The 12,119-nt window shown below is 47.1% G+C and overlaps 1 protein-coding gene across 1 annotated transcript; it reads left to right on the top strand.

The window, feature by feature from the left end:
- The first annotated feature begins 10,797 nt into the window (after positions 1-10,797).
- SPRR4 (small proline rich protein 4) lies at positions 10,798-11,074 on the top strand. The gene has a single exon (XM_058715696.1). The coding sequence runs from the start codon at positions 10,808-10,810 to the stop codon at positions 11,072-11,074; it is 267 nt and encodes an 88-aa protein (XP_058571679.1). The 5' UTR covers positions 10,798-10,807.
- The last annotated feature ends 1,045 nt before the right edge of the window (positions 11,075-12,119 follow it).

The following is a 12,119-nucleotide window of genomic DNA, read 5'->3' as shown; positions in this document are numbered from 1 at the left end:
AAGCCAGAGCAGTGTTTAGACAGCACTGTGCTAACAGCTCTGTTATAACCAAAGGTGAGTGAGCACACACCAGGGTGGCATGTCATGAGATCATCTGGTCGTTTATGCTGGTCCACTCATTCTCACCATGAGTCCCACTACAAGAGAGCCTCCCTGGCCAGCTCCTGGCCTGCTTCTGTGTGCAGAGGGTCCCACAGCCTCACCAGCCAGGAGCACATTCCAGCACACGGAAGTTTTCCACAAATTAGGCCTGAGCTACACAATGTCTCCCCTGCTCTTCAGTGACAGTAGTTTGTTAGAGCAGTGATCGTTTTTTTTATTCCTTTTATGTTTATTTATGTATTTTGAGAGAGAGAGCATACGTGTGTGCATGCATGAGTGGGGGAGGAGCAGAAAGAGAGAGAGAGGGAGAGAATCCCAAGCCAGCTCCATGCTGTCAGGACAGAGCCTGATGAGGAACTCGATCTCGCAAACCATGAGATCCGGACCTGAGCTGAGATCAAGAGTTGGATGCTTAACAGACTGAGCCACCCAGGGACCCCCAGAGCATTGATTCTAAAAAGGGAAAAGATGACAGAGGTCTATGCTTAGATATCACCTTGTCCAAAAGCTTTTGGTGAACCCCCAACGGAGGCTGAAATGTCCTACAGCTTTCCTAGCCTGCTGCACTAGGGGTCTGGAGACTGTCACACTCTCTTGTGATCACCTGGTCACTTGTCTTCCTTACCACCCACTGCCTGTTTGTCCACCATACACGGGGTTTGGCACTAATAAGTCCCCCATAAACTTATACTATACTGCTGTTCAAAGCACTGTGTCTGTGTCTGGTCAGCAAACTCTCATGCTATAGTCTGCTAACTGCCTGAGAGAACAGCATAGTATGGCCTGGATGGCCGAAGTCCTGCCTGTCCACATGTCCTGTGCCAGATGGGTAAAGAGGCATGGGAACACATAGTTTGGGGGGAGGCAGTGTGATGCAGTGCAGAGCTCAGTCTTAGATCCAGACTGATGGAGGCTTGGGCTCTGGTCAGACAATTTACCAGCTACATGACTTAGGATGAGTTACTTAACCTCTGTGGGTTTCAGTCTCCTCATCAGCCACACAGGGGTGGTGCTTCTCCTCCTGCAGGGATTGGGGGCAACAAGGTAGAGAGTCTTACATTTTATGTAGTAGTTATTGAGTAAATGGAAGCTTTCCCAGAGAGAGTTTCTCTTACTCTCCATTCAAGTTGGCCTTCCTGAATCTCACTAAGTCCTTCCCCATTTCCCATGCAATGACTCAAGTCAGTCTGTCTTCATTGAACCCCGCCATGATCTTAAGCCAGCAAGGGAACTTTGGAAAGACACTGACTCCAATGGGAGGTAGCTGATCCCTCTGGAGGGATCTCTCTGATCCCTCACCCTGACTCAGCTTGAGAGCCATTGGGATGAGAAGAGTCCCAGCTGAGGTCCTTAGATTTTCTGCCTGTAAAGTAAGAGGAATAACTAGGGCCTCCTCTGTATCTGAGGTCTCTTTGCCTCCCAACTGTACCAGCCTTGCAAAGGAGGAACTCTGTTGAAATTGGAAACAGTTGCACTGTCTTGGTGAGCCCAGGAGATGGCACTCTGTTCCAACTGCCTAGGGGCTCACTTCTGATGTGGTTTGGCACAAGGTCCAGTGGCCAGAGTGAGGAAAGAGATGGTTTATTTTGTTTCCCAACTGCAGACAGAAAGTCATTTGTAGGAAAATGTCAGTTGCCCACAAGCATATGGTCTTTTTTGTGCGCTGTGTAAGCCCAGGCTGCCTCTCCATTTCCCTCCCTTTCCCTTCTTTTCTATCCCACCTCTGCAGTCACTTGTGCACACACACCTGCACATGGACATACACATACATGTGGACACACAACACACACACACACACTTACACACACACACACACACACACACACACACTTGAGTCATGGTCTTGGCTACCAGTTAGTATACACTGGACTTCAGCATTTGCTTTTCCTTTGGGCAGAGTGAAGCAGAAGCAGTAGTAGTAGTAGGAGTAGTAGGATCTCCTTAAGTCATCTCTTGCATATCCCAGCGTATTGTTCAGGACAGGTCAAGTCATGCTTTAGTAACCAATGAGCCCCCAATCTTAGGGGCTCAAAACAACAAAGTTTTACCTCTTTCTCACTTAGATGTCCATGGAGTGTCAGCCAGAGCCCTGCTGCACATTAATTTGACTTTGGGATGCAGGCTGACAGAGCAGCCTCAATCTGGAACGTGGTCAGTCCTCATGGCATAAAGGCAAGACAGCATACTTAACTGTGGCTCCTAAAGTTTACACATTATGGGCAAAGCAAGTCTATGACCATAGCTCCAATTACCAACGGGCAGGGTTAAGATACTCCCTGAGGGAGAGGGACAGAGGCAGCAACATATTTATGAACACAGTACAGTCTACCTCATCCACGTAAAGTGAATCTTGAATAGGTACCCTTTGGAATTATTGATACCAGTGTTGTCTTCTTTTGAGCTGTGCATCCTAGAAAAGCCAACCAACTTTTATCAAGTTCTCCTATATGCAAAGAAGACTAAGGCTCTGAGTAAGAGGAAGGAACCAAGATGGAGAAAAAATAGGTTCCTGCTCTTAACAGACTCATGATCCAGCAAGCAAAAAAGCATGGCTGAGGGGCGCCTGGGTGGCTCAGTCTGTTGAGGGCCGACTTCGGCTCAGGTCACGATCTTGCGGTCCGTGAGTTGGAGCCCCGCATCGGGCCCCTGTGCTGACAGCTCAGAGCCCGGAGCCTGTTTCAATTCTGTGTCTCCCTCTCTCTGACCCTCCCCCGTTCATGCTCTGTCTCTCTCTGTCTCAAAAATAGATAAACGTTAAAAAAAAATTAAAAAAAAAAGCATGGCTGAAAACAAAGCTCATGGAAAGCATGTTTGACATGTGCCAGCAGAGGGGAGGAAAGGCATCAAGCAGGGCAAGCCCTGATGATGTAGAAAGATGGGGCTCTGCTGCATCAGACAGAGGGTGCTGGTGCCCTTCCCAGCCACACACTGGGAGAGCCCACATCTACATACACTGTGGACTGACCACATATTGTTTGTCTGGGCACACATTCATGGTGTACCTATTATGAATGAGGCACCATACTACTACATACAGGAGTTGAAGGAAAGTAGGGAATGTTCCTGCCCTCAAGGAGCTCACAGATAACACAGGACAGACCAGGGGATATTTTATCCCCAGACTGCAGAATCAGTATTAGGACAAGAGCTTTCTGTACAAACACGGACACCAAATGTGGCCAAGATAACAGAATGAGAGCTGTTCAAGGGAAGAAATGGACTAGGGCTGAAGTTCTAAGATTAGTCAGGCACAGATTAGGGACAGTCAATCCAGGCAGAGGGAGTGGCTTCTTGGCAGGAGAAGAATGAGAAAAACAGCACATTATTAAGAAAACAAACCATAAATAATTCATCAAGGCTTATGGCTAGGACAGTAGAGTACTTGTGAAGAGAGAAAGAGGAAGGTGGGGTGACTGAGGAGACAAGACTGGAAGCCTTCCGAGGGGGGGGCAGAGGATGAAGACCCTTTGAAACCATGTCAACAACCATAGAATTTATCCTGAGGGCTGTGGGGAGTCACTGAAGGGTTTGGGCATGGGATGGCTCAGTTACTATGGGTATGAGGCATTGTCCCACACCCTTCCTTTCATCCCACTTCAGAGGTATGGTGGTGGTGGGGTGATGTATTTGTATACCATCCTGCAGAGTATGTGCAAGACCAACAATAGCTCAGGGTGGCAGCTTAGAGCTCTGTGAGTCCTGGTCCCACCTAAGGTGTCAGTCATCACCAGGCACTGTCTGAGCGGAGGCTGGAAGCTCTTGCTTGCTGCCTTCTGCAGCTACTTTCTCGAGAAAAGTCTCTGTGGTCAGAGAGCAGGGCATTGACCAGACAAACTGGCTCTGCTCTTAGTATCTGCTAATTTGTCTATTTGGTTTGATTTCCAGTCTTACTCACCATCACAGAGGCCCCTTTCTCTGAGCCCCAGCTCTCTGCCACCAGGGGCCAAGGCCCAGGGAACAATCAGACTCCTCAGTGGGCAGTGCCATAAATGGAAATGTCCAGCCATCTTCTGCTAGGAAGAGAGCTACTATTCCATCATGGCTGCCAGTGGCTGGGCCAGCTCAGTCACCCTCCTTCTTTGACTTACTCCCTGACTCACTCACTCAACAGCATCCTTTGGTAATTGGACCACCCACTCATCAACTCGCTAGTGTATCCACTGGCCAAGTACCAGTTCTTACCAGGGTAGAAGTTCTATCCTGAACATCCTTCCTGCCCTTGGGAAGCTTACAGTTTGGCCATCTATGAAGACCTCTCCCACATACATACATATAAACAGGTCCTTGGGCCTCTTACAAGTATGGATGATGTCAGCATAAGTCTTCAAAGACAATGCATGTGGTCAGATAAGCAGAAAGATCTACTTAGACAAGGCAAGTAACAACTTGATTTTGAAAAGATGGATTAGTTCACAAAGCATCTTGGGGCTTCATTTGTTCTTACTGAAGGTTTATCATTCAGTTTAACTCATTCATTTATGAGTCATCCACCCATCCATTTAGACATTCATTTGTCCATATTTATGGAGTGGATATAATGTGTTTGGCTAGTATGGGGAGTAGATGATAAACACATGAATATATTATGAGCTTGAAAGAGCTCCTACCACCTGGGAATGTACATATGATGCTAAAATTATAGTTTATAATTTATATGTATTCAAGTCAAAACATTACATAAAAAGGGCTCATAGGTGTGGGTGTTGAGCAGAAGAGGAAAACACATCTTTTGGGAAAGATTTAGGAAAGAGGTCACAAGAGAAAGTAACACTTAAAATGGTTCCTAAAGCTCACCTTGAATTTCGCTGCAAGATTCGACAGTAGTGTGCCATCACAGATCGAATAATTTGAGGCAAGAAAGCATGGGATGAGTTTTGGGAAGAGCGATACCCTTGTCTGGGGCTGAGTTAAGGGAAGCCAGAAGCCAAGGTAGGAGTTACGGGTGGTGTCAGCTTGTGCAGGATTTTCAAACAGTTCATACCCTCCCTCTTTCTTCAAGTGCTTTAGTCATTCTCTCTCCCTGCTTCAGGCTAACGAGGATTAAATGGCTGCATCCACGTAAGTCACTTATCCCTCCCACAGTAGATTCTTCTGACCAAGAGGTCAGCTGAGCTTGAATGTGGCTTCAATGCCCTCCACTCATGAATAATCCCTTGAGGGTGAACTTGGCTGCCTTCCAGACCTAATGATACATTTACAGAATGCAGGCTCAATGTGACCCTCGAGGGAATTTTAGCCAGTTTCCTCATATTGGAAAACAGGAAAATTGAGGCCAGGGAAAGTTAAGGGGCATGCCCAAGACCCCACAGCCAGTGAGAAGAGAGTATCAGTACAGCTGTTTAACTCCCTTGGCTCCTTCCCTGCCCCAAGCCACACCATGTCATGTCCTAGGAGAGACTGATCAAGTGCTTTAGCTCTACTCGACTTCCAAAAGGTTAGCCTTGGCCATCTTCTCAGAGTGGGGCATTTTGCCCACACATCCCTCCAGTTCCACAGCCAGTCTTCAGATTCCACAGGTGATGGTCTGTGGGTGTTCTGTCTGAACTAGCCTCTCACCATCCAGGACTTCATTTCTCCCTTTATCAAACTCATAGGACTGTCAAGAGTCTTCTAGAAATATATTATTGACGGGTGGAAGGGGGAGATAAATTGCTCACATATTTCTGGAGCCTCATCCTTTCCTCTTCTCTCTCCATGGGACTGCTTTTGATACTACTGCACAGAATACTGAACACCAGTAATCAAGCATCTTATGTGCAAAGAGAAAAATTAGAGGTTGAAACAATTCATGTTGCAAATGGATTTCCCACAATTAAAAGGTCACAGAGTCTCTTCAAGTAGCATCTTCTAAACTTTTTGTTGACAGATCATCAAATAATTAGTGGAGGGAGAAACTGGAAACAGAATGTCCTAAATCATGACTGCTGCTTAAGTATGTACCAGAACTCAAGATAAAGCAAATATGGCATGATTCTGATTTTTTAAATTAACTGTGATTTGCTCAGTTTTAAATGCTCACTTTACTGACCAGGCAGCTGAAATACAGGAATGCTGGAAGCAAATTCCACTGTCCTCCCTGCCAAGCACTGTCCTCCTGTCCTAAAAGACTCTCATGAGTAACCCAGAGCTCTCTTTTTTTTTCTTTTCTTGTTTCATTCTTGGATATAGAATAATAAATATGTTCCATTTCTTTCTAGATGGAGCCATCAACAACACTTCTTTTCCCCAAAAGTGCCTTAGTGGAGATGTGTCCAGATTGAGAGCTAGGCGATGAGCATTGTCTCTGGCAGTGTCCCCTCCCAGGGTCAGGTCTCTGTGTCCCAGTCACTCCACTGTTTGCCCTTAGGGTGGGGTTCGGGTTTCTCAAGCTTTGACTCACCTTCAGAAATGAGTCTGGCCTGTACCCTCCCCTGCCTGCTGGAGTCACAGCACACACCTACTCTCCAGTGTCTGCTCCATATGGAGACACAGAGCCTGTCTTTCTGTTTTGAGTCCAACATGGCCCTTTGAGGATGAAAGTTCAGATGCAGGACTCAGGACAGACCAGACAACAGTGTGGTGTTCATTTTGGGGGTCAGGGGCAGAGTTGCTGGTCTGCATCGTTTCTCAGGGCCCACTTTGAGGGGTGCCAGCAACCCTCCCCTCCTCCTTTGAAAGAATAATCCACTCCACAGCCAGCCAGGTGTTTAGAAGTCAGCCTTTGCAGATGTAAAGACTTGGGTCAGCCTTATTTTCGGGATTCCAGATTCAGCTACCATTGGAACCAGCTTTCTCATCTATAAAATTTATTATACAATTAGCTTTCTTCATAGAGTATTGTGAAAACTTAGAGAGGTGTAAGGTGAATGACTAATTAAAGTGCACCCATGCCTAGCATTGTGGGGGCAAGGGACCAGTTAGGGTCTCTTAGAAGAAGGAAGGAGACAGGCTTGATGGGAAGGGTGACATCAAGTGCTAGAGAAGAAAGAAGAAAGGAGGTAGGTCAGGATGAAGTGGAGAACCAGCTTCCTAGTCTGTTATTAACAGAGCCTTGGCTGAAAGCTGTCTGGTGGCTCAGGCACTTCAGTTGACTGAAAATAGTTGTGAAGTCCGGAGCCCTGCATTTGACATTAGCTCCTGTGTGACCTTGGGCCAACCATGTCTTCATCCCAAGTGTCATTATCCCCCTCTATAAAATGGAGATAATGTGGCTAACAGGAAGTTGAGTGACAGGGTTCTGGAAACTTTGGAAAGTTTGTGTTGTACACATATGAGCTCGTTTGCTCACATATATATCATGACCTAGAGGTCATGGCCACTTCAAGGCCAGCTATGTTTGGCTGTCTATCTTGGCCACCCTTGGAGTGTCCTTGGAGATGATAGTTGTGTTGTGTGCCAGTTTCTAGCACTAGAGAGAGTTCTCAAAACTAAGCAGGAGTTGCTTATTGGTCAAGCAGGCAGTCGGTGAGCAGACTGGGGAAGGTGAGGACTACAGTTTATTCTAGAAGGTCATGCTGGTGCCTGAGCCATGAAGGTAGGGCACTAACTGTCCATGTACTACTACTGCCTTCTAGGTGCCAGGCTTGTGACAATGCCTTGCTTTGTGACCATGCCAAATCTGTCTTGCTGCATATTTCCCTTCTGGGGGGCTTGCATCTAGGGAAACACTGTGGAACAGGGGCCCGGAATTGAGATGTGGAGGTGGCAAAGGTGGAATGAAGAACCTGGAATCTGGGACCCAGAATGTTACATTCTTAAAGTCGTTAGGCTTCGAGACATGGGGTAGAGGCCTGGTCAAGATAGGAAATTAAGGGAAGGGCTAACTTTTAAGTGAGGCTGACCCTGAAAACTGAGCCACATATAATAGAAAGTTCAGGAAAGATCCTGAGTCATGACCCCACCCAGCAACAGTCACTTGTCTGCCTCTGAGAAGCTGGCCACTGCCATGCAGAGGAGAGAAGCCCTGGACCAGGGCCTCACCCAGCTCCACCCCTGCTCACTGTATGTTGTTGAGCAAGTCTGTTAACTTTTTTGGATCCACTTTTTCAAACTGTAAAATCGTGCCGCTGCCTGACAGGATTGCCATGATTATTAAATAAGGCATGGGGTTCGAAAATGCTTTGGAAAATAGTTTGGGGTGTGCCTATCATTTTTCTCAGACAGCCTTACACTTTTGATCTGATAATGACAGAGATGAGTACATCAGTGTCTCTAGTCCAACTGGGTCCTGAGGTTTGAGGCAGTGGTAGACCAGCTTCCTAGGGCAGTCCTGCCTTCTTCATCCCAGGGCCTATGAGGTCAAGTGGGCGACCATGGTTCCTTCCTGCCATCTAAATAGGCCCTTGAGTAAATTGCCAGATTTATCAAATAAAAATACAGCCTTCCCAGTTTAATGTGAATTTCAGATTAGCAAGTAACTTTGAACTATAAGTGTGTTTTATGCAGTATTTGAGACATACTTATACCAAAAAAATTCTGTTTATCTGAAATTCAAATTGAACTGGGTGTCCTGTATTTTATCTGGCAACCCTACCCCACTGGCCAAATTCTTCCCCACTCTTTTGCCCCCCACTGATACCCATCAGCAGCTGATTCCTGGTGGGCAGGTGGGGGACAGAAACACATGTTGATGAAGCTTGGGGACACCATGGTGCCATTCACATTCTTGTCCTTGTGCTCAAGTGGAAGCCTCCTAAACACATAGCAGTCTCAGCTGTGTTGGGAAAGTCATAAGCACTGTGTGGGGTGGAGGCTGGGGACCTTTGTGCCTAGAATTTTGACTTCTCCCTATGATGTTTAGGTTCTAGGAATCATCCAAATCTGAGTCCCAATCCCAACCCTGCTATTTACTGGTCATGTGATCTTTCCCAGCCTCACTTTTATCATCCGCAAAATGGTAACAATGACATTTGCCTTCTGGGGGCTAGAAATTTAAAAGGAAACAATGGGTGTGAAAAGCGATCTCAGCACTAGGCTGCACCATGGCAGTCAACCATGCTCGGTAAGTGACAGCAATAGCAGCAAAAGTGATGCTCATATCTTTGCCGGAAGGGGTCCAAGCCCCTATTTCCTCTATTCCTCTTCCTTCCTCAGTGTTTCTTCCATCTCCCAGTCAGCAAACTGCACCTCAGATTTGTTTCATTTTTTTTTTAAGATTTTGAGTCCTTGAATTTCAGCAGACACCTTTAAGTAGGTGAAGTCTGCTTGTCTACACAGGGACCCAGAAGGCCACAATATCTGGGGGTGTTTTCCATCAAAACCGGCCAGTAAAGCAAGTCCTTGGGGAAGTGCAGGTGGGAGAAGTGTGTGAGGAATTCACCTGGAGGAGGCAACCAGGGCCAGGCAGGTGCCTGTGGCAGGCTGGGGGCCTTATAAAGGTCCCAGGAAAGGCTGGTCTGGGGTCTGTGCTTAGCATCCTCTCCTGGGGCCCTGCTTATGCCTCTGAGCGGTAGGAACTAGGAACGCATTCCTCCTGCTGGGCCCTTCCTCCTCCTTCAGCTGTCTCCAGCCCCTAGGCAAACTCCTGTCCTATTCTTGGGTAATCAGAGAAGTGACATAAGCCTTGTGACAATTAAAGAAATGTCACACTAATTGTTACTTAGGAAATGCAATCTCCATCCCTCACCATTGCTAAGTATGACTAATTTCCTGATTCTGGGTCTCACTTCCTGGCAAAAGGATTTTTCTCATTGAGGGTAGATATTTAGAGCTATAGTATTCTGTAGCAATTCTGGCCTCCTCCAAATGTTCTTATACCATTTCTGCCTTTTAGCCTTTCCAACATTGCTTTTAGGTTTACAGAAACAGCATAATATATATTTCATTTTACACTCTGAAACTTCCATGCCTCACTATGACGATTGCTACCAGGAACCTATGCTTCCCTTTATAATCATCATAACTACAAATTTAGAAAAGAGAAAAACACAGACACAGGTCAGAGCTGGGAAGGCCTCAGAGATCTTTCCAGATCAGTATCCTCCAAACAAAGGCATGGAAGTCCAGAGAACACAGATTGCCCAGAGGTACGCCTGGCCAGTGCACGGCAAGTCTCGATCTAGAACCCATGGCCTGTGGCTTCTTGGTCGGTCCTCCTTCCACTGAACCAGGCTGCCTCTTGGTGAAGCATCCTTGTCTAGTCCCTGACCTCCAGTGATCTATGTGATCTTTAGTCCCCTAGTTCTCCATGGAGGGCTACAACCTCCATCCTATGGCCACACTAAGTGACAGCGGAGCATGCCATGGTGAGTCAGGCGGTGGAGCCTGGACTACAATTCAGGCCTTGCAGTTCCTGAAACAGGCTTTCTTCTGGTCACTTCCGCACCACAACACTTCCCTCCAAGACGGGGACTGCTCCTGCCCTCTGCTGCACACCCTTCCATCCTTGCTGGCACTCACTGCACTACCCACGGCAGCCACACGCTTGGATCTTACAAATGTTTACGCTAGTTTTTAATCCTCAACTCAGCACCTGACCTTGTTTCTTGGGAAGACTGAGAAATCAAATATGTTTTCAGTTAAGTCAGGAGTCCATGGGAGAATGAAAGAAAATAGGAAATCAGAACAGCACAGCAGAAGGAAGAAAGGGAGAGGAAGATCACCATGGGTGTGTGTGAGTCAATCCATTGACCAATTTGAGGTTATTAATCACTTACCATGTCCTTGGCTATTGTAAGGAAACACTGCTCTAGGAGTCAGAGGGAAGGTGGTGGAGGGAGCCCTTCTCATGTCCGCTGTCGGGTTTCTTTCAGGCTGCCCTGTCCCTGTAGCAATGTCTTCTTGGCAGCAGCAGACGATCCAGCACCTGCCTCAGAAGGCCCAGCAGCAGGTGAAGCAGCCCTGTCAGCCACCCTCTGTCAGGTGTCAGGAGATGTGTGCACCCCAAATCAAAGATCCATGTGCTCCCCAGCCCAAGAAGCAATACCCACCCAAGGGCACAGCTATGCCCACCCAACCACCAAGTGCTCCTCGGCCCAACAAGCCCCAAGAGTAAACAGAAGTGAGGATGAACTGGGGTACCGCCTGCCCCACATCCACGCTAGCAGAAGGAACCCTCTCTTCCTCCTGCTCCTCTTCCTCCAGCCCCAAGAGTTGCCCTCCTCTCCCACCCCTTTCTGCCCAGGGTCAAATGAAACATTGTCAGGATTTTCTCCCACTCAGCATTGGTCAAGTCTTCCTCTGTATCCTGCCCTGACACTCTTCCATGTGGATATGAGGAGCCCTTATCCTCTCCAGCTTCTAGTTTGGCCACACTTAGGGCCCCATCCATGTCCCAAAGCAACAGATGCATCTGGGTTTCTTCTGGGGTTCCACCCTGAGTAATGAGGCATAGCTTCTGCCTTTTCTTTCTTCCAACCCTCCTTCCATGAACTTTTCTTCTATTGCCTCCCCTAATAATTCCATGCTTTACATCCTTGCGTCCTGCCCCAGTCTGCGACCCATTCACTGGTTCAGAGGGAACATTTTAGGGAAGTGAGTGTGCAAGCATACACATGCTGGGAGTGCATACTCATGGGTATTGTGGCTCTGGTAACCAAAGATGGGGAAGGTCAGATCCTGAAAGAAAGAAAGCCCAGGGTCTATTTGGCCAGAGTCTGGGAGGCCCTTGCTAAGTAGTTGTATCTAGGGAAAGACAAAGGGAGGAACAGTTTAGCTCCTACCATTAGAAGCCCCCAGCCTACTTGACAATTGTGGCTTTTGTGTTTTGGAAGTTGTTGTTCTGAAAAAAGCAGAAAAAACATACTATAAGATATAAGAGTACCCCAAAGCACATCTACAGACATGTGCAAATGAATTTTTCATATATTTGTTTATGTGTTTTCTATTCATCTGTTCATTAATGCAAACTCCATCACTCACCCATCTAATATTTAGCAAGTTCTGCTATGAGTTTGGTTTCCCACTCTGCCATGCTGGTTTTCCAGAGCTCTCCCAAGACAGTCTAGCCTGAGTCTCAGTCTGGATGTCATGGTCATTTTGTTACCCATGGAAAACTTGTTCTAGGGATACGGGTGTGAGTGTACACAGTGTGTGCAATT

Source organism: Neofelis nebulosa, chromosome 2, assembly GCF_028018385.1.
Source record: "Neofelis nebulosa isolate mNeoNeb1 chromosome 2, mNeoNeb1.pri, whole genome shotgun sequence".
Taxonomy (NCBI): domain Eukaryota; kingdom Metazoa; phylum Chordata; class Mammalia; order Carnivora; family Felidae; genus Neofelis; species Neofelis nebulosa.
Note: the sequence above shows the minus strand (reverse complement) of the source record. Positions and strands in the feature narration are given on the sequence as shown.

Excerpts from the sequence above, each read along its gene's own strand:
- SPRR4 (XM_058715696.1), top strand. The coding sequence starts at position 10,808 with ATGTCCGCTGTCGGGTTTCTTTCAGGCTGCCCTGTCCCTGTAGCAATG.